Below are 21,549 nucleotides of genomic sequence, written 5' to 3' on the forward strand. Positions count from 1 at the left end.
ATTTGTTGTTACAATCACACTCACAATCAGTGGACAATTTAAAGCCTTCAATGAACCCAACATGCATCTTCTTGTTTGAGGAATTCAGGGTACCAAGAGAAAACTCATGCAAGCACTATGAGAACCTGCCAAGTCCATACATGCTAATCATAGGCCAGAACATTATTATTATTATTATTAGTAGTAGTAGTAGTAGTAGTAGTAGTAGTAGTAGTAGTATCATCATTATGATTATTATAATCAGAGTCTGGATTAAGAGAGAGAGAGAGAGAGAGAGAGAGAGAGAGAGAGAGAGAGAGAGAGAGAGAGAGAGAGAGAGAGAGAGAGAGAGAGAGAGAGAGAGAGAGAGAGAGAGCAGTTTTCTTGGTTCGCCATGCTGATAACGCTCAAGAGATGTTTTAAACGGGAAGATCTTCTTTTGATTATTAAAATACAACGACCGCTTTTATGAAGTATTTGTTTACAAGTGAAAATATAAAAATCACTAGCCTTTTGTACACATAGCTAATACTTCTAATTAAAAAGCATTAGGATAAAACTAGCTTAATCCAAATAAAAAGAGAGTTGTGCAGTGGTTAGTGCGTAACTAATTTGACGCCATCTTCCCGTCAGACAGGATCTTTGAGTGGTCCGGCCTGTAGCAGGAAGCGGTGAGCTAGCAGCTAGCAGCATTATTGGGAACCTACACACATCGCTCGGGGTTGTCAACAAATGTGATCTATGCCGCGGTAAGTGCTGTCTTAATTAAATTGTGGGTATATTGGTTAGATTACTTTGTTTATATAAATGTGCCAGTTATTTGACGCTAAGGGTGGCTAACGCTTGATAGCTCCTGAGCAACAGACAGACAAAAGCTCCGAAATAAGATGGCGTACAGCACTGTTCTTGCTTTCTCACATTCGCTGTTCAATCTTTAAACCGTGTGTATGTTGCGCTTTGGTTGTGGTTTTCGTATCGTAGATACGCTGAGAAGAGCAAGAACAGGCCGTGCTGGAAGGGAGCTCCTGAGTCTTCTTCTGGCGATGTTCAGGTCAATAACTATAGACATTTTTAATACTGCACTACTGACATTTTTTTTCATGCTTTCAATATGTTTGTACATTTCAGCTCTTGATTATGTTTTTAGTTTGATGAAATGTATTATGCGGGCTTATATTTCAGTGACATCTGGTGTTATGTCCTAATTGAGTTATGCTGCATCATCCATTGATTACATATATAAATATGACACTGTGCTCCTCAAAATGACGTTTACATTGTATATTGTTAAAAGGTTATTACTCCAGAACATTTAGTCCTTTTGTGTTAATGGCAGTGATTTCCAACCAGTTATTACATATTGCAACGAGAAATCATGAGGTGTGCCATGGGAAATTATCCATTATTATCAAATTTTCTATTTTGCTTAATTGGTCTAGAAATCTAGAAATTTTATTTATGACAAAAAATGTCTCGACGTTGCTCATCTGTTGATGGTCGTGATGGATGGCGACAGGCAGAACAATTTAATGCTCTTTTACTAGATGGCAGAAAGTATGTTAAATAACCTGTATATCCACATTTTGGTGTAATCAGCAAATAACACAGAATACTGTATCTTGGAAACCATATACATATCATTTATATACAAAATAAAGAGTGGGCCTAATGCTGATCCCTGGGGGACACCACAAACAATATCCAAACATGATGAGGAATAATCACCCAACTTAACAAACTGCTGTCTCCCACTTAAATAACTTGTTACCCACTCAAGCACTATTCCCCTGATACCATATCGTTCTAGTTTATTAATTAATGTTATGGTTGATTGTATCAAATGCCTTCTTCAAGTCTATGAAAACCCCTGCAGCATATTTCTTGTGATCTATAGCATTTGTGGTTAGTTCTATTGCTTCTATTATTGCCAGTGTTGTTGATCTTTTAGACCTAACAAAATCCATACTGATTTTCTTCAAGGATGTTGTGTTTTTCCAAAAAGAAGTGAGGCGATTTTGCCCCAAAATTAAATCTCCGATTTTTTTAAACAAAAAATTTGATTTGCAAATATATATTTATTTATTTATTTTTTACATAAACCAAGAACTTAAAAGTTTTGCTTTTATTTGATCAGTTAACAAAAGTAACCATATTTCTTCTCTTGGAATCAATGTGCAAAACTTTGACCTTGAATCAAATACTTCTGGAAATGTAAATCTATGTGTTGATAAAGTAGAAATGTAAAACTTATTTGGTCAACGAAAGGGGGAATAAAAACATCAATGTTAAATAAAAAATGGAATCGTCCACAACAAAACACTCGAATTAATTAAAAAAATTTATTTTTCGCCCAGCCCTACTATAAAGTGTATTCTTGTTTTTACATACTTTTTTTTTTTTAATCCTGTTGACATCTTTGGACAAATATCACATTTTTGTTTCTTGTTGTACTTCTTAATTGGACAGTGCTTGTTATATAATTGTGTAAATATTTTTAAGAATTCATTGTTTGCATGGTCAACATTATTATTGTTATATATTGTTTCCCAATTTTGTTGTTTTAAGTAGAATTTTAGAGCCATTTTAAATGTCATGGTAATTTTGACACGTCGACTTGGAGAACGCCTCGTAATTTCGGTCCTATGAGTTTATTGGTGGATAGTTTTTGACTGAAACTTGTCAGCCAATTGGAAAAATCCTTCCCCAAGTAGCAGCCAAACCAAAGGATCCATGAGATATGTTTAGAAATAAATAGGGCATTACCGATTAATCACCCTGCTTATTAAATTGGCTGATTTTTTTCCCTTCTAACAACGATTAAAAACGAGTGGTGCTTCGATTGTGATCGGCCGATTTCCATGCATAAGTATGTGATTGGCATATGTCAATCAATGCAGTTCAAGTGCGAAAATTTGCGGATAAAAAAAAAACATCACCCGCAGCTCGTACTATGCAGCCTGCTGCCAACTAAAGAGCGGCCTATGTCTAGTGTAGCATCCTTTACCCCTTTCCTTAACACTGCATGTTACAGACCTAGTAACTGGAACTAGAACTAGTATCTGAATCATAATATGGTGCAGCTATCAAATATTTTGGTATTCCGGTGTCCTAATGGAAATGTGATCAAATAATCAAGTATTCGTATAAAATACAGATTTTTGTTTAGTTAAAGACAATTGTAGATACGAGGGGAAAAAAACTTAAAATGACTGTAGAATTTAGTGCCGTCGAGTGGTACACTAATAGAGGCAGCTCCACTGCCTGTAAACGTCAATTAACGTTTTGGCGGCATTCATATAGATTTTAGTATACGTCATTAAACGTTTTGGGCGGTAAAATAGTTAATACTTTATTTTTATTTTTATTAATAACCATTGAAAATTCTAAATGCAGTCTCTTTAGTAATGAGCATCCAATTGATTTTCATTTTGAGATCATATTTTTGGTCCTAAATTTAAACTGCATGGCAGCAAACTGTATTTTCTTCTCTAGAAACATTTGTAAGTGAGATTTTGGGCTGATTTAGCACTCAAACGAAATAGAAATTATGACCATGCTCTCACTCTGAGAATTTAAGAACTTCTAATGGACTTCTGTGGGCATTAGCTGCTAAAGAGGATGTGGCCTGCATCGTCTTGTATCCACCTATAGTGTATGCTTTGGATTATGTTGTATATTATATAAAGCTCAAACCACTAAAAATATACAATAAAAAAAACTTGTTAATTTCTAATGCCAACCAAGTGTAATAACAGGCAGGACAATCAAAGGCTTTTCCACTAGATGACAGAAGATATATAATTAACTTCTGTTTATCCACATTTTGTGAATTTAATTTTTTTTGTTAAGTGGTGTGCCATGACATTTTTTCCAGTCTGAAATATGTGCCATGGCTCAATAAAGTTTGGAAAACAATGACAGCAACAAATAAACTGAGAAAGATTGTCCTTAATGACTAAGCCGCCAGAGCTCAAAGTGTTAATTAATTAACTAGACAACTTAACTCTAGTGCAAACATCTCTGTGTGCACATTTTACACAAAAATGACTAGGGTTTGTAAGGTAGGCCTATAAAGCTCCGGGCGTTGATGTCACACATTCCACAATACAAATGTAAATAACGCCATTTTGGCAGGGTTGAAACCTTGTCGCTAATTTGGGGAAACACCACACTTTTGACGATGGTAGGCAGCTGTTGTGCACCTTTGCATAAAAAAAACACCTTATAAATATGTTTTTGGGAGTGGAGGACAAAGTATTAAAATACGTATTTATATGTTTTTGGGTTTGAATGATTTAATTGTATTGCAATATTGATCAAGAAGAGGGCCCCGTAGTTGGCACGTGGACGTATATAAAATAAACTGGACTGCCAGTCGCAACATCCAGCTAAAGTCAGAGGGCAGCCATCTTGCGTTGGAACATGGCGATTTCGGTCTTACCTCATCTGTCAGTCTATTATTACTATTGCAAAGAGGGCTTAGAGTTGATAGTGATTTGTCAACATGCATGCCCGGGTGTCAGCGAGCCGACCCATGGTACAGACAACGACACATGCAGCTCTGCATTCCATGTTGTATGGTCGACGTCACAACCTCTGGGCTGGTGCTTTATACCCCGCGACATTCTCGTGACTGTAGCGGCCAAGAAACAGTGAGGAGTTTGTATGGCTCTGGTCCTACTGGCTGGAATGGTGCATTTTCGCTGCTGCCTCCAACCACTGTATGGTGTAAAAACCCTAGGGCACAACTCGGAGCACAATCTAGCTCAGTGTTTCCCACACCATATTAATACTTTGGCGGGCTATCCAAGTAAATAGGCCACCACCCAAGAATTTTTCAAGAAAATTTATTAAAAATATATTTAAAAAGAAAAAAAAACGTGTTGCAACAAGATATACCACATGTAACGTTAGTTCGCTCACTTGTGGATCGTGAGGCTAGAGGAGACGTAGTAACGCGACTGAGACCCAATCCGCCTCCCATCCCCACCGCCGGAGTTCACCCACTCTAGGCTGGTTATAGACCCACTTCTGTGTACTGGTTTTACTGCGAAAGGCAGAAGCAGTGTTTAAAACTATAAACACTGGATGTAGCTATATGACTTAAGAGGTAAACAGCCTGCAAATGGATGGCGACCAGTTCAGTGTGTACCCCGCCTCGCGACCAAGGACAGCTGGGAATAGGCTCCAGCATGCCCATGACCCTAGTAAGGGTAAGCGGTTCAGAGAATGGATGGATAGTTAAATGATATGGGTGCAATAGGTTAATTGATATTATTCAAAGTGTAACCACCTTTAAGAAAGGAAGTCTGAGGCCTTTGCTTGATTAGAGCATTTGGGTATGTTTAAGCCCAATGCCAAGGAGGAAATCTTCACGCCAACATCCTGACTGAACCAGTTTTTGTTTTTTGTTATTTTAATTTTGTCCATTATATCTTGTTTTGTAATTCAAGTTCACCCTTAGCAACCTCACAAGCCAGATTGATAATTGTGATTCACTCAAGAGAGTTCTTAACATTATCAATCTGGAACTTCACTCTGCAGATCTGTTCAGAAAAGGAGGGACATTCTGTACAATACTTCGAGCTGACTGGACAATGCGGCATCTTGTGCGCGTTTGTTTTGACCAATGACGGCAACGGATAAAAATATTGTCTTTGGTTTCATCTAAGGGGGGAAAAAAGCACAGACATCTATACCAGATAAAAATACATGAAGCGCCTCTTGCAACAAGGAAACGGTGAGTAATTTTGCGAGAACAGAATTGCAGCATCCATTCGTCTGTTAGGTTCCCCCCGCCATCAGCGCTTCTTGGTTTCGTCCCGCCCTAAACAACGCCCGATTGGTCCGACATAAAAAAGGTCAGTTGCAATGATATCAGCGGGAGCGGTACAAGATGTATTTGTGAACAAATACTGCGAGAATTCTGCTTGCTGGCAAGGTTACACCCATGGGCTCCAATGGGGTATATGCCTCGGACTTCTGACTTCCGTAAGTCACACACCTACGCTGTTTTCTGTTACTGTTTGCGTCATATAGGCCCTGTCCCAATACTCGCACACAGGCTAAATTCCACGCCCTTCCGGCAAAAGTGACTATATAGTTTAAAGGTTTTTAGTTTAGTTTACTTTTTCCACCGGAAGTCCAGCCTCCCCCATGGCATATACAGTAATTGCTGGACTATAAGGCGCACCTGACTATAAGCCGCGCTAGCTATATTTGGGGAATACTCGAGTTTGTTACACATAAAAGCCACACCTGACTGTAAGCCGCAGGTGTTTTAATGTTACTGCACCGGGTTCCCGCTACTTTCTTTTCCATAATGAGGGCGCAAATTGCCTCGCCCTCGTTCTGTCTCTCCTACTGTATTTGGGCTCATTTGGTTTGTTTTGCTCTGCCTGACGCTCTTGCGCTTCTTTTATAGTACGCCCCCTTGTGATCTGATGGATAAGCCGCACCTTTTTATTAGCCGCAGGATCGAGTGCAAGTTAAAAAAGTAGTGTCTTATAGTCCAGAAGTTACTGTACCCCATTGCACGTTCTCCAAAGTGCGAGTATTGGGACAGGGCCTATATGATGCAACAATAACCAGAAACAGCGTATGTGTGTGACTTACCGAAGTCTGGAAGTCTGTGGCATATACACCATTGCGTCAGTCACTGAGACACTGTGCTCTTTGTCGGTCCGCGGCTCTACTTTCTATTCAATTCTTGAAGATGTAGCACGCTCACACTTTATAGAGTGTAGGTCTCAAACTCAGGTACTCGAGGGCTGTAGTCCTGCTTTGAGCTACATTCACACCAAAAGCGGAGGAAGCATTATGGAATACTTACTTCGCTCGCGTTTCACAGCGTAGTTTTTTAGAACGCACGCCGCTTATTCGTGCATTCACGCACACCGGAGAGAAGGCGTGTCACTTGGTGAACAACTACTGTAGAGCACTTAAGCGAGTCAACAAAGAGCACCGCTGAGTACTTCCACTTCTTTCCTGTGACTATACAGATGGGGCACTATTTTCTCCAGCAGTGCCTTTTTTTGATGTACTTGTTTACTTGCGCTTTTTTAGTGCCCGTCCAGCGGCCGGTGGTAGCGCTAAATAGCTTTGGCTAATGCATGCTGAACACTATTGCTACCTTGGTATAGTTCAACAGCAAGTAAACACACTTACCAGCACTCAGTAAGCTACTACCTTGTTCACCATTCGGTCCCGGCTGGCTGTGTTGTTGCGCTCCGGGTGACAACAGACAGGCATACTATATTTTAATCGTTTGCATCATAAACCTTAGAAAAACTTAAATTGTGCATTGAAAGAATAAATAATCAAGTGGTAATGCAGTAACTTCGTACTATTCTTGTGCAAAATAAATCTCTTCGCTCAACATAAAAAAATGAAATGATTCAGCTTCGGATGCTGAGCTTCAGAAAATAAACCAGTTGCTGGATACAATGTATAAAAAAACATGAGTGCAAATTGCTGCTAAGGCTATTTTTGTTATATGACATGCATGTTTAATAATAACAACAAAAGACAAATAACTTGTAAAAATAAATGTTACCCTTTCAAAAGTGCTGGTGCTGAACATTCCAGACAAAATAAAAAAAACTGAAAAAAAGTGCTGAATAAACTGTATTCAATAGAGGGCATAAAACATATCGGAACAAAACCCTGAATTTTTTTTTACCGCTCAAATTATCAAATTAAAGTTATTTTTGATAAAGATAAGCTTCTCAGTCAAGTCAGCTGACAAACGGTTTCGCTTCTCATCCAGTACATTTGAGGTAGCACTGAAAAGTCTCACTGTCCATAGGCACATGCATAGGGCACAGAGAAACTTGGCTGCAACAACAGCTAGTGAGAGATTCTGTTTAGCATGTGCCTTCCAGTACTCAAGAGGACTAACTGACCTGGAAGTGGTTTGTGCAGTGACGTAGTTCTGCACTTCAGTAACAGTTGAAGTAAAGGTGGCTGACCTTGTTTCAACTTCATCCCTTTCCAAAATCTTGTCAAAGATGCTTCCGAGATTGCTGGTTTCTTCTGCATGACTTACACGAGGTGCTTTTCTTACTGACTCTTCATTTGACATGTCGCTGCTGGCTGTGCTGACCTTCTCCATTGTCTCAAAGACCAAATCTTTAGCAAGTTTCTGACTAGCTGGATTAGAGAAATACCTATGAAAATAATAAATATTAACTTACACAAAAATCTTAAAAATTGTAAATACATAATTATGGCAAATTTAAAATGACTTGCCTGTTTTTGTATCTGATATCAATCAAAGTAGCAATGCTGTAGAGTGGCTCTGTCTCAATGTTGGAGAAGTGCCTTTTTACAGCCTCTAACTCTAAGAGTGTGTGCTTCATTGTTTTGATTGTATCTTCTTCTCGTTAGAGAAGACGCTTCAGGACGTTGATAGCAGGTATCACCACGTTGCGGTCTCTGAACTCACTGCTTTTGTGACTTCTTCAAATGGTGCCAAGACACTCACAGTATTCTCAACCAACAGCCACTGGTTGCATTCAGAGTGGATGGAAGACCGTACTCCCTTGCATAGAGACTTAGAGGTCTTTTTTGGTCAAGGATGCTTAGCAACATGTAACAAGTGCTATTCCATCTTACACTGACATTATGCAGCAGCCGCTTTTTTAGCATTTTAAGGTCATCCTGGATGTCCTGGAGGCGTGAGTAGGCGAGAGGGGAATGCTTGAAATGACCTACTATTTTCCTTGCAATAGTCCAGAGAGTCACTCGCACGGCGTTGTGACAGTAGGCCCTCGTGGACGATAAGGTGAAGTGTATGGGCGACGCATCCCAGGCTCCGCACTCCCAATTCATCCATCGCTTTGCGCATGTTACTGGCGTTGTCTCTTAACTCTTTGACTGCCAGACGTTTTCAGAAAAGGGATGCCGTCAGTGCCAGCCGATTTAAGCATTTTGACTGATCTTTCAAGGTCCACAGAGTTCTGTTTGGACTATGGAAACACACGTACTACAAAATGAAAGATTGGACTTTCATCTTTCATCAGAAAAAAAAAGTTTGTTTCTACCTTATTCCGTTCTTTAGTAATCAACAATAGAAAATGGTTAGTTTGACCCAATTTCGCCTGTTTTGGACCAAAATACGGAGAAATCAAGCTTTTAGTGAAACGATATTATTTCATGCATTCTAGTGAATTTTACACTTCTTTTTGTCCATGAATGATGCCACAAACACCTAAATAGTGCTTTACTTCTATAAAACACTACCACCAAGAATGAAAAAGTGTTTTTTGATAGCAAAATACGTTTATTTACATTCAACAGTGTAACAATTTGACAACAATTTGGCAAACTATTTACAAATGTGTGCAACTGTGGTGCTATTTACAAATATGTGGATGTTTCAACGACAGTTTTTCTTTTTGTAACACTCTCCTGCGTGCAAGGAGACGCAACAGCATTTGCACAACAGATTGCCTCTTCGCGTGCTCCACTTTCTTGCAGGCCGTTTTTTTCCGGGGAATAGCAAGTATATACTGCAGTGTGTGTTGCCATCAAGTCTAATATCAGGATCATGCTACGGTTTCGTTACGTCTCGCTTCCTCGTGTCCTTCAGTTGCTACACCGGGTTGTAAGAGATGTTCTGATCCATTTTATCCACTCCATTCATGGTGGCATCGTAGTCCAGAAACAGTGTCTTCTCCGTGATCAGACTGTACCCGCTCCTCCGATGAATATGCATTGGACTCGGGGTACTCTTCATTGTCCGATCGGTTATTGTGCGCGTTTTCCGGCCTTAGCAGCGGTAGCCGCGCTAGCCGCGCTTAGCCGGTGAGGCTTACTACGTGATCATAACAGTCGCGTCAAGGCTTCCAACTTTGGCGTCAAGCTCGGAGTCATCATCATCATCATCATCAATCTGCATTGGTCGATGCCAACTCTCCATCGCCCGATCGAATGTCCGATTGTGTAGAAGTACCCGGTCGGTTATTGTGCGCGTTTTCCGACCTTAGCAGCGCTAGCCGCGCTTAGCCGGTGAGGCTTACTACGTGATCATAACAGTCGCGTCAAGGCTTCCAACTTTGGCGTCAAGCTCGGAGTCATCATCATCGTCGACATCAATGCGCTTTTTAGTATTGATTGATGCTTTCCGTCTTTGAAAAAAATGCTCAAGCGTGAGCTGCTTGCAACCGGTTGCTTGGTCAGCCATTGTGGCTTCATCAGCCATTGTCTCCTCAACACTCTAGCTCCGCCTCACGTCTTCTACTGACGCCCACGGTGGGCGGCCCATCCAACCTTGTGCAAAGAGAGTCATCGCTGCCCTCTAGGGGCCAAAACGAGTCTTTTACTAATCAGATCTGCCTGATACTTTCAGCACAGCTGCCCAAGGCTTTCCTGCACCCGTTTAAAAAAAAAAAAAAAAAAACCATAGGGGACGTCTTTTAACGTCCTCGGCGCCCTTCCCTAGGTTTATGCTAAACGTTTTATAACGTTTATGGCGGTCAAAGAGTTAATATCACGTAGACCCGTTTTTTTGTCTATTTGCCAAACATTCATCTTTTCCTCAATGGCAAGTTTTAAGTGTTCCGCTGTATGAGAGCCGCAGTACTCCGTGGCATGCAGCACAACATTAACCGGGCTGAAAGTTTCGTCAATCCAGTGCGCTGTGAGTCTCAGCAAAGACATGGGACAAACGTCAGAGTTCCCCATGTCGGTTGTAAACGAAATAGTGGTTGCATCTAGTAAAAGAGCTCGAACACGCTCGCAGATCTTGTTGTATAGCTCCGGGAAAAGAAATTTTGTACCTTGGCTCCAAAAATTCCATTAGAGTGCGAAAGCCAGTATTTTCGCCGACAGAAAATGGTTGGTCGTCTAGTGCGATGAATTCAACAAGCTTCTGAGTTATTTTCTTCGACTTGTTGCTATTTCAAGGAAGTTTTACTCTCTCCTGAAATGACTCTGGAAGTTTGCCACTGTAGCTCATTTGCTGCCTTACTCGTGTATAGCTTAAACTCATCCGGATGATTCCGTTTTAGGTGCTGGATCAAATTGGTGGTATTAAAACGGGCTCTGCTTGTTCCTCCACGAGAAACGGATTGTTTGCAGTAGTTTCAAGTCGCTGTTGGACTACCATTATCTGGTAGTGTGAAGTACTCCCACATGGCAGACATGTTGGCTTATGCTTTACAGACCCAATCACGTCAGCGAGTCCGGTTCTGCCCGATCCTAATAAAAAAGCCGGATCTGGACCAAATCCCGAAGATCGGATCGGGACATCACTAGTTACAATATCGTTCGTTTGGCACATCACCTCCCTTCACATTTAGACGTAAAGAAGATAAGATGAATTCATCACTATATCAGGTAAAATGTACTTTTATAGTACACTATATTCTGTAAAGAGTCTGAGGGTGTGCTTCGCGCGGAAATAAATCGTGAGTATGCATTGTTTATGTATTTATATCCCGACCCCGGAAGAGCTTTCCGGTTGTCTTTTGCTAACAATGAGAAATAGTGACTACCGCTGCCGATGGTAAGGAGGGGGCTAGTTCTCACACATGCGCAGAAGGTACTTCATAATTGGCATCTGTGCCTGTCTGTTGTGGTGTGTACTTCCAGGGCTGAGCTTTAGCCTTTGCCAGCTTGCCAATGGTGACTAAAAACTGCGTCGGGTGAACTCACTTTACAGTACCATTCGCCCAGATGGCGACCTAAAAATGATTGCGAGTGGAAGAGTGCATACAGATTTGTGACAGCACGCGCTATAAAACCACGTTCATCATGGCGACTGAATCAAAAGCCGGCACCATTATCACTGCTCAAACGCCATGATTTTGCGCCGAGTATAGCGAGACCTCTTCCGTACTTTCGCTTTTCCCGTTCCAACGGCGAGTTTTTGTTTTGACGCGGTCCATCATGTGGCACTTTGTTGTTTTTTTCTCTACGGACGGCACATGCAAGGGCAAAGAGGCAGGCCGTACTCTGACTTCGAGTGGCAGTGCGAGTAATTAGTTTTAATCATGTGGCGCTTTCTTTTTCGGGGAGAGGGGGTACATGCATTGGCATAAAGAGGCAGCGGCTGTAGTCTGACTTGACTTAGAGTGGAAGTGCGAGTAAGTATTGTACAGTGTTCCATCACTTTCCGCGCGTGATACATTCCACGCTCACCCGCGATATTGCGGTGAATTTCCGCAAGATAGAGATCGTTAAAAAAATATTTTTTCTCTTTAATAATCGCAAATGCTGTCACCATAATGCAGTGGTGTCCAAGCTGCGACCCGGGGCCATTTGCGGCCCGCCATCCATTTGTAGTGGCCCGCAACATACTAAAAATGGCATTTGACACAATTAAAATAATTTTTTTAAATTGTTTGGAGATGGTCAAAGTAAAAAGGGAGGGTGTTGACAAAATAGGTGCCACTATTACAAATAAATTGGTTTATATACTGTAACAGGATGAATGAGACACAAGCATTGTAGTAACTGTGGTCTGTTCTAAAAAATAGCTCACCAGTGATGGGATACTGACTTGCTAAGAAGAATTAAAAGATGAAAAATGTCAGCTGTTTTTAAAACTTTATATATATATATATATATATATATATATATATTTTTTTTTTTTTTTCAGTAATAGATTGTGTTGAATGAAAGGAAGAGCTGTTTTTATCTACTCAAATATTACAAAAATAGCAGCATAAATGGGCCTAAATAAAAATCCGCCACAGTGTGAATCCTCATTAAGTGAACCACGAAGTAGTCTCTCGCTCTCTCTGTCTCTCGCTCTCTCTTTCTGTCTCGCTGTCTGTATACTTGTAAATGAGTTACATTATTTTCAGTTTTTCGACAATACAACGTGAAAAAAGGACCATATTTCTTATCAAAGGGTCGGGCTACCTAGAAAATTGTCCTACCTCAGTTTCCCATGTTAGGAGTCCGGCGGGCTCCTTAGCCTGACTGGCTAAATCTCAGGCCTGTACTTCCGTCATTTTTCCAACACGGCCAAGCTAACGCCACAGTGGGAAGGCGTTGGTCACATTTGGCCGATGGCGGATTTGTGTATCGAGGCCTTAAAGCATGCAGGACTTCGGCCCTCGAGAACCGGAGACCTTTGCTTTAGAGCAATAGCTTTTTGACAGACTGTCCCAACAATAAAGCATTATAGATGCTTCATAGTTGTTTCTCAACTGTAGCAACCGAGGGACTGGCTTTGAGGTCAGACTACATTATTTTGACCTGACTGTCATGTCACAGACACAGTTCACCGTCGTGGCCGATTTTGAGTTGTCTTGATGCGTCAAAGCCGGTGAAGTGTGCATAGTCGTGCAGCTCAAAATGCAACTGCTGCAATTTGGCTGCAAATGTCAATGAGGCCTGTATGCAAAATCTGCATGAGGATGGTAACTGTGTGAAATGGGATATACTTCGTATCTCCGGACTCATCTGAGGAACTGACTGTTGCAAGGAGATAAGTTTGTCGCTGCGTACAAAAACGTTTACCAATTACTATAATAGTTCAGTCCATAGTCGTATGACCTCCAGAAGTGTGCCACAGACCGCTATTTACACCAACAATCAGGAAGTGCCATGGTTTTGTCCATGCCATGGACACACATCCCCCCGAGATAACAGCACGCAGGTGAGCGTTTAGTCTGTGTATGACTGTGTACGTGTGTGTAGCATTGCTGTCTAGTGTGCCCTCACAATGGGGGAAATTTAAGAGTCCAGGAAGCTGAGAAACTGTTACTGTAAAGAGTTTTTGGTTGTGTAGGACCACTAAACGTTTGTTCAGGGCTTGGCTCCGCGGCGTAAAAAGAGTGCATGGCGTGTGCTCATGTCTGCTGTACACTTCAGCCAAAAAGTAAGTGCCAGTCAGGGAGTGACAGACAAGGCGCTCCGTCACACAAAATATTTTTACAAATGCAACCAGAACGCACAGTGAACAGATCTGTGACCATTAACTATTAGACAGATTGGCAGTGGTCAGCGCAAGATACAATATAAGTCTAAAATTAGTGACGGTATTACCCTTGCACCCCAGTGAAATGAGCCAGTAAAACCGTGTCAAAATATGAATACCGCCCAAGACTATTGACCAGTAGTGTGATGGAGTGAAACGCTCGTCACTCTCTGGCCAGCATACTGTAGCTCCCTGTTCTGCCTAAGATATATCTCTTGGTTACAAGTGCAGGTCCATGACTGAGTTTGGCTCCGCAGGAACAGCGAGTACATGGCGCACGCTTCTGGCGAGTGGCTCGCCATGCATTAATTTTAAAATGCAAGGTCGGAAGTTGTGTTCATTTCTGTTGTCTCACGTAATTCAACCGTTGCAGGTTTTTAGTCTGCTCTTGTGTTCCACTGTATAGAATGCCGAGCCAGGGCGCACGCCATTGTTCCTGCAGAGTTTAGCTCTGGCACGGACCCACACTTGTGTCCCAAGGTTCTGTATGTCCACAAACCTTCTCCCTGCTGCCGCTTTTTTTGTTGTCCCGCCTCCCCAACAACCTGTGTCATCGGACCGTGCTGTTGGCGAGAGCACACCATGATCGGGCGAGGTCTGGTCAGTGTCAAGACTTATAATGAATGGTATGGTAACCATAACCCAAGAAAAGTGTAACCTTGCGACGGCCTTGAACAACAAAAAAGTCGTTTAGTTTTTTAGCTCTGCATAAGGAAAGTTGATCTGCTGAAAGAATAACTTTGCCTATCAGTATTGGGTCAACAGTTCACCATCCAAAACAGGAATGCCTTTCAAACTCTTTCAAAGCTGTTCATGTCCTTGAGTGACCTGAACAGAGTGAACATCTCTGGGGACACAATGCTGCATATCTTCTGTAATTTATGTAAGAATAACTGAGCAAGATCATGGGTAGATGATAGAACAGAATAGAAAAGCAATGCTGTCATGGGAGCACTTCAAAGCTCTAGTTGAGCGCCCCATGTGTATGCTCACCTCACATCTTTTGTCCCCCCTCCCAACATCAATAGAAGCAATACCTGACCTGTATTCTACCTTTGGCCAAGTTAAAACAGCAGCAGGCAGCCACCAATTTACTGATCAGTGGTGGCTGCCTGCTGCCGTACTTGTCAGTAGATTAGTTTGCAAATCAGTGAATGTGACTCTTTGTAAAGCTTGTTGGGCACCCACAGTATTATGTAGATACAGTACATAAGTGCACTCCATTTACCATTTTAATCAAATTGGATTTGGACAATGATTTTTTTATTTTTTTGAAAGCGCAAGATGTGAATCTATTTGAATGTCTTTCACTGACGTAAACATTAATGGCAAATCGAGATTTTGGGTGCAAGTCCGAGCTTTTGTATCCAAAATCATTTTCAGCAAAACTTCTTTAGGGGGCTAGCCGCATTGGTACGCTACAAAAGAGCTTAACACATATTATCCATTTCTTGTACACCTTTTTTTTTTGTCATTGTAGAATGGGGAAAAAAACAGAAAGTACAGTTTGTAAAAAGTGCAAAGGATTATAGGACTTCTTGTTTACCAGTACCGTCAGTACTGCACTGCACTGTATGACCAGCATGGTATGATGTCCAGCTTTTTACATAGCTGATGCTGCTATTGACATCTGGCCTACCTGGTGGTAACAAGTCTGATCAGGGATTCCAGATCCATACTAGGTACACATCAGTGTTTCCCACACCATGTTAATCTTTGGGTGGGCCACCCAAGTAAACTGGCCACCACCCAAGAAGTTTTTAAGAAAATGTATTAAAATTATGTAAAAAAACAAACAAAAAAAAATGTCACGACCAGATATACCGCATGCAATTTTAGTTTGCCGTCACTTTGTGGATTGTGAGGCTAGAGATGTGGTAACAGGACTGGGACCCATCCCCCCGCACACCCCCTCTTACACCCACCCACTGCGCTGGAGTCCACCCAACCAAGTAGATTTCAAATCTGTGGGAAGGGACAAACTTGAATGGAAGGGAACTACTTCATAAACATTGATTTTGGAGAAAGTATTTTCTTAAAATGGACTAAAATGGCTGATACCCCACCATTTATTGACTATAGAATGGTAAATGGACTGAACTTATAAAGCACTTTCTACACCCTATGGTGATCACTTAAATGAATGCTCTTGACCATATTTATCTGTAAACGACTACTTTTGTACTTTTGCTTAGATCTAGTAAAACCTTGGTCATATTTTCAATATAATGCAATATGGATTGAACTGATATGCCTCTCCAGGTTGGGGATGAGATCCTGCCCCAAATGAAGGAGTTTAAGTATCTTGGGGTGTTTTTCCACAATGAGGGTAGGATGGAGTGGGAGATTGACAGGTGCATCAGTGCAGCATCTACAGTGATGCAGACTGTATCGGTTGGTCTGTCGTGTTGAGCCGGGAGGCGAAGCTCTTGATTTACCGGTTGATGTACGTTCCTACCCTAACCTATGAGCTCATAACCAAAAAAACATAATCCCAGATACAAGCATCCGGAATGAGTTACCTCTGCAGCAGGCTCTCCCTTACAGATAGTATGAAAAACTCCCTTGTCGGGGAGGGACTCAGATGAACCGCTGCTCCTCCACATCGAGAGGAGCCAGCTGAGTTGGATCAGGCATCTGGTTGGGATGCCTCCTGGACATCTCCGTGTTGAAGTGTTCCGGGCACATCCTTTAACGGAGTAGGCCCTGGGGATGACTCAGGACCCAGCTGGAGAGAGTTTGGAGTCATCTCATGTCTCTTAATTGCATCGTTCCTAGGTCCTCGCTCTTCAAGACATGGAAAGCGACCCGCAAGTTGTTCTCACGTCGCCATATTAAATAGCATCTCAATTGTTTTAAACGTTCATCAAGGTGTGAGGATCGAGCATCGAAGAGCTTCCACTGCCAAGCTTAAGTCGAGGGACATCTGATGTAACCTCTGCTGAAGTGTTGTAGCTCCTCGAAGGTGACGTATGAAAACGGGCGTGTACCAGCTGGACCATAAACGCCGCAGAACTTCGAATTAAATAGTTAAAATCCCTGTTTGTGTCGTTTCTCAAATATTTTGGTTTGAATATACATATTTTTCTGAGCCTCTGTTCTATTTGGTGCGGTACTAGATACCAATATGACTTGATTACACTAGCTCATGGTTAGTAATTACTACGCTGAACATAATTCTGTTTCTAAGGTTTTTTTTATATTACATCATTACAAGTCATTTCAAATATGCACTGCGTGTATTGGGGGTGGAGCAGGCGGGGTTGAGACGCGCTTGGCACAAACCAATTGCGTTCATCATTGCATGGGAAAAGTTGTGAAGCGTAACAGTGATATTTGACTTTAATTTAATCTGACTTGAAACCAGCCAGGAGGACCTAGGAACGTGCAATTAGAGGAATGAGATGAACCCTTTGTCTTCTGGCTGGGCTGGGAAACCCTTGGGGTTCCCCCGGAAGAGCTGGATGAAGTGGCTGGGTAGAGTCTGGGCTTCCCTGCTCAAGCTGCTGCCCCCACAACTTATCCCGGATAAGTGGAAGAAAATTTATTTATGGATGAATGTAGAATAAAAGCAGAAATAAGACTAAGCTGTGGTATGCAGTCTCAGGGAATTGGCATTACAAGAACCATACACTCTTCCAGCCGGTCTTTATTCTGCTTCATTCCTCTTATTCTTTCCCATTGCTATTGGATGGTCAGCAGCAAAGGAAACGCAGATCAAGATAAAATTTCCAAAGTTATGAATAACGCATGTACAAAAACTACTTTAAGAACAACCAGTATCAATAGAAAGGGTGGTGTCAGAACTTGCCTTATCAGTGGTTGATATACAGTAAATTGTTGAGTCGCAGCAATGTACAGACTACTTGTGTCAAAAGGAGAAGTGTTTCTCATATCTTGATCGTGATTTTGATCTTTTTTTCTTTTTTTTTGTCCAGGTGCTGTCAAGTTGGAGATCCTATGAGCAAGTGCAGCTTTAAAGGACGCATTGTTGGATCGTGATTGTTGGGAGACTAAGGACTTTGTTTCTAAACCCTCATGGAAATTATTTTTGAGAGTGTTTGGATAGTTTCTCATTATCTCGCATAAGTGATGCCTTCAGCACATGGACCACATAATTTCATTATGGAAAGGCAGAAAGCATTGAATAGTGTCTCTTCAACACAATTCGGTGGGGATCCTTGTACCTTCATTTGCACAGAGTGTGGTGATGGGTTTTCTCATTACACACAAGTGTTAACCCACATGGCCATTCATGGACCATTGGAATCGTTTTCCTTTGATGGCTCATCCAATGGATTTGAAGTCCCTCGAGAATACGTGCTGCAAGAAAATGGCACACTGGCAGTCGTAAACGGCTTTTCACTGTCTTATTCCCCTGGGAAACCACCGTCTCCTGGAGTCCTGCCACATTTCCCACCAGCTGTCAAACCTTTGTCTCCTAATCCAAAGCCGCAGACTATTCCTGAACCAAATATACCAAAATCAGTGGACTTGAACAATGCAAAGGAAAGGCCTCCCCAGGTTGATTACCGTTGTGAAATATGTAGTAAATCATTCAACAGCTTGAAAAGTTTACGTTGCCACCATCAATATAGAAATGCTGGGCAAAATTACAGGTGTACATTGTGCTGCAAGATCTTTGAAGGTGGACAAGCGCTGGAGACACACCTCCAAGAACATGCACGAGAACGGTTCCATTCCTGTCATCATTGTGGAAAGCGATTCATTAAAGCATTTGCTTTGGTAGCTCATCAAAAAGAAAATCACATCGCTGCCACTGCTGGAAATTCAGAGAACGAGGAAAACAAGTTTCACAAAATGTATCCATGTCGGAAATGCAAGTTACATTTCTTTTGGTTGTCAGATTTTCAGACTCACGCACAACACCATTGCAAAGGTAAAGCATCTAATGCAACATTTGCATCTGAGATCCATAAGTCTAAAAACAATAAAAATAGACCACTTGAAAACTATTACAGTAATGGCAACTTTACTGACGTTAAGGCTAGCAATGAAACGAGCAATCAGAATACGAGTTACAAGATTGACACTGCGCCCATTGTCACACCATACAGATGTGGTTTATGTGGGGAGCGTTTCACAGATTTAATGAGACTTAAAGACCATCAGCTGATACATCAGGATAGGGGACTATATCAGTTGAAACAAGAACTGAACAACACTAAGCGAAAAATAACACGTAAAGCTAGACGTAAAAGGGCAAAAAGTAAAACTGGAAAACTATTTTCCTGTAAGCTTTGTCAGCGTGTCTTCAATCATTCAAGTAGTTTGTCGAGACACATGAGATACCATAAGGGCACTATGCACAAATGTACATTTTGTGGTAGACATTTCCCTCAGCGCTGTGATCTTGTTAAGCATCTAACTCAGATTCACAAAGTTGAAATAGAAAACAAACTAGGATTCAAACACTTACTACGACCAGAGCCCCACAATTCAGGCAAAAAACAGCCAGAAGTAGTAGATCAAGACCGGATAAGACCAAAGAAAGCAGGCCGGATGAACTATAAGTGTCAAGAATGTGGGAAGAGATTTCGGCTGGCCTATGTTTACCAGCGTCACTTACGCTCTCACAAAAGATGTCACAATAAGTGCCCCTTATGCCCCGCTAAATTCATGAGTGCTTCCGCACTTGAGTTTCACCGTAAGAATCACCCTAGTGGTTGGGAAAAACCCAATGTGGAACAATCATCTCATGCCACTGACACAAATACGAAGCCTGTGAAGAGTCATGACGTAGAGGACAATGACATGGTGGACCACACTCCAAATAACAAAGGAAATTCCAGTGTTGTCTATGAATGCACTGAGTGCACAGAGACATTCTCACTCTTGGAGACATTTCTTCATCACCAGACTTCTCATGGCTCAGAGAAGAACGGGTAACCATGACGTTTGACCGCCAAGTCCTTGTTTTTGCCAAGAATGGAGCTATCAGAGTTGAGTATTTTCTTGCATTGAAATTATTCAATATTGAAGAGACATTTGCCACAGTTTTGTTTTGTTTTGTTAAAAACGTTTATACAATTTTCTGTGGCATGGGGGCAGAACCTCTTTTTATTTGTGAGTGCATTTTCAAAAGCTCTGAGCGTAAAAGAAAAAAAAAAGTCCGGATTTCTAGTTAAACTTGCAAAGTTCAATAGCTGAAATTTGATTGTGAACATTGTTTCTCAGTCCCACGTTGTAGTTTACCAGAAAATTCCACTCAATACCCGGAGAAAACTTGTTACTTTTCATGGTATTTTTAACGGTAACCCACATTAGACACGGTTTATTTTTATATTTCATTTTTTTTATCCACTCTTTAATGCAACATGATGGCAATTCATTTTGTTTTTTGATTAAATTTATGAAGAGAAATTACTGAATGTTGTCTGCTTTTTGGTCTCCCTTCATGACCATGTATTTTTTAATGGACTATGAGCAGTGAGATCTGTAAAATATATTTGGGCCCATTATGTTTGTGATGAGACTACAACAGCACATTTACCTCTGACAGTTCTAGCACTCGGAGCTACTAATTCAAATCAACATTTTCTTGAGTGACAACTGTCCTATACAAAAATGTTGACCATGTATGTTCAAGGGAAAGTGGGTCTAAAAGAGTGTCTCGCATGCAGACCTACTGTGTGACATTATTGACACAAACGTACACACATGGACAAAATTGTTGGGCCCCCTCTGTAAATGGTCACAGAAATACAGTAACTTGAATCTGACAAAAGATTTGTTAATCGGCAATTCCCATCGATGACGATGTCCACCTTTCGCAGAGTGCTTCCGCATATTCGCCGAAGGCTTTATGGAGCGAAGCCTCGCAAAAATACACGGAATGACAGGGACTCACCCCGTTCGTCAGACGTCAACATGCTTCAGTCGGTGTTTTTTATTTTTTATTTTATTTTATTTTTTTTTTTATTTAGGCTTCATGTCATTGTGCACACGCCGAAAGGTGCCCGTCTTCTTCGACTGAAAAAAGACCATAAACGGAGGTGCCCAGCTCTGCTAAAAACCCTGCCACAGTTTAGCTTTAGTAGTCGTACTTGTGGCTAAAGCCAAACTGTGGCAGAGTTTTTACGTTCCGGACCTGGATTCGCCTCTTCTGGTGGATATTGCTTAAGCTTAGGAGGAACACATACAACTTTAAAGCAGATCTGGAATAGGGCCCAGGTGTCCAAGGTGTTGTTTCCATTTTTGGATGTTAACTTTCAGAAAAGTTCCAGGATTTGGTAATCGATACATTTTTAAGTAATTCCCCATGAGTATAAAAACACTTTCCCAGGCGTCTCGGCCATGCCCGGAAGGATTCTTTCGAAATACTTCTTGGCCATCTTGATGTTGTCCACGTTTTTCAAAACGCTTACCATTGATGACACCTTTTGAGGTAAAAGGTTCACATGCGCGATGATGTTTTTTCTAGATAGGAACTCTCAGATGCTTACGGTACAAGTTGTCCTGCAACATCTTATCTCTTGAATTAAACGAAGCAAATTGCCGCAGAATCTCTTTGTGGACTTTGCTGGTCTGACCTTGTGGCAAGATCATGCACTGTGAACGATAGCCCCTCTGATCAAAGAATAGGATCAACATGACTTTGCACTTTGGACTTTCTT

At 41.4% G+C, this 21,549-nt stretch overlaps 1 protein-coding gene across 2 annotated transcripts; it reads left to right on the forward strand.

The window, feature by feature from the left end:
- Positions 1 to 379: 379 nt before the first annotated feature.
- On the forward strand, positions 380 to 20,304 carry LOC147172184 (uncharacterized). 2 transcript variants are annotated; one of them, XM_086079585.1, is made up of 3 exons: positions 380 to 728; positions 961 to 1,030; positions 17,851 to 20,304. In XM_086079585.1, exon 3 carries the CDS (start codon positions 18,005 to 18,007, stop codon positions 19,820 to 19,822), a length of 1,818 nt encoding a protein of 605 aa, XP_085935711.1. In that variant the 5' UTR covers positions 380 to 728; positions 961 to 1,030; positions 17,851 to 18,004; the 3' UTR covers positions 19,823 to 20,304. The 2 variants fall into 2 exon arrangements, with proteins under 2 accessions (XP_085935711.1, XP_085935712.1); XM_086079586.1 differs by lacking the exon at positions 961 to 1,030.
- Positions 20,305 to 21,549: the final 1,245 nt, after the last annotated feature.

This window comes from Leptonotus elevatus, chromosome 6 (genome assembly GCF_054856555.1).
Source record: "Leptonotus elevatus isolate MCC_2025b chromosome 6, RoL_Lele_1.0, whole genome shotgun sequence".
NCBI lineage: Eukaryota > Metazoa > Chordata > Actinopteri > Syngnathiformes > Syngnathidae > Leptonotus > Leptonotus elevatus.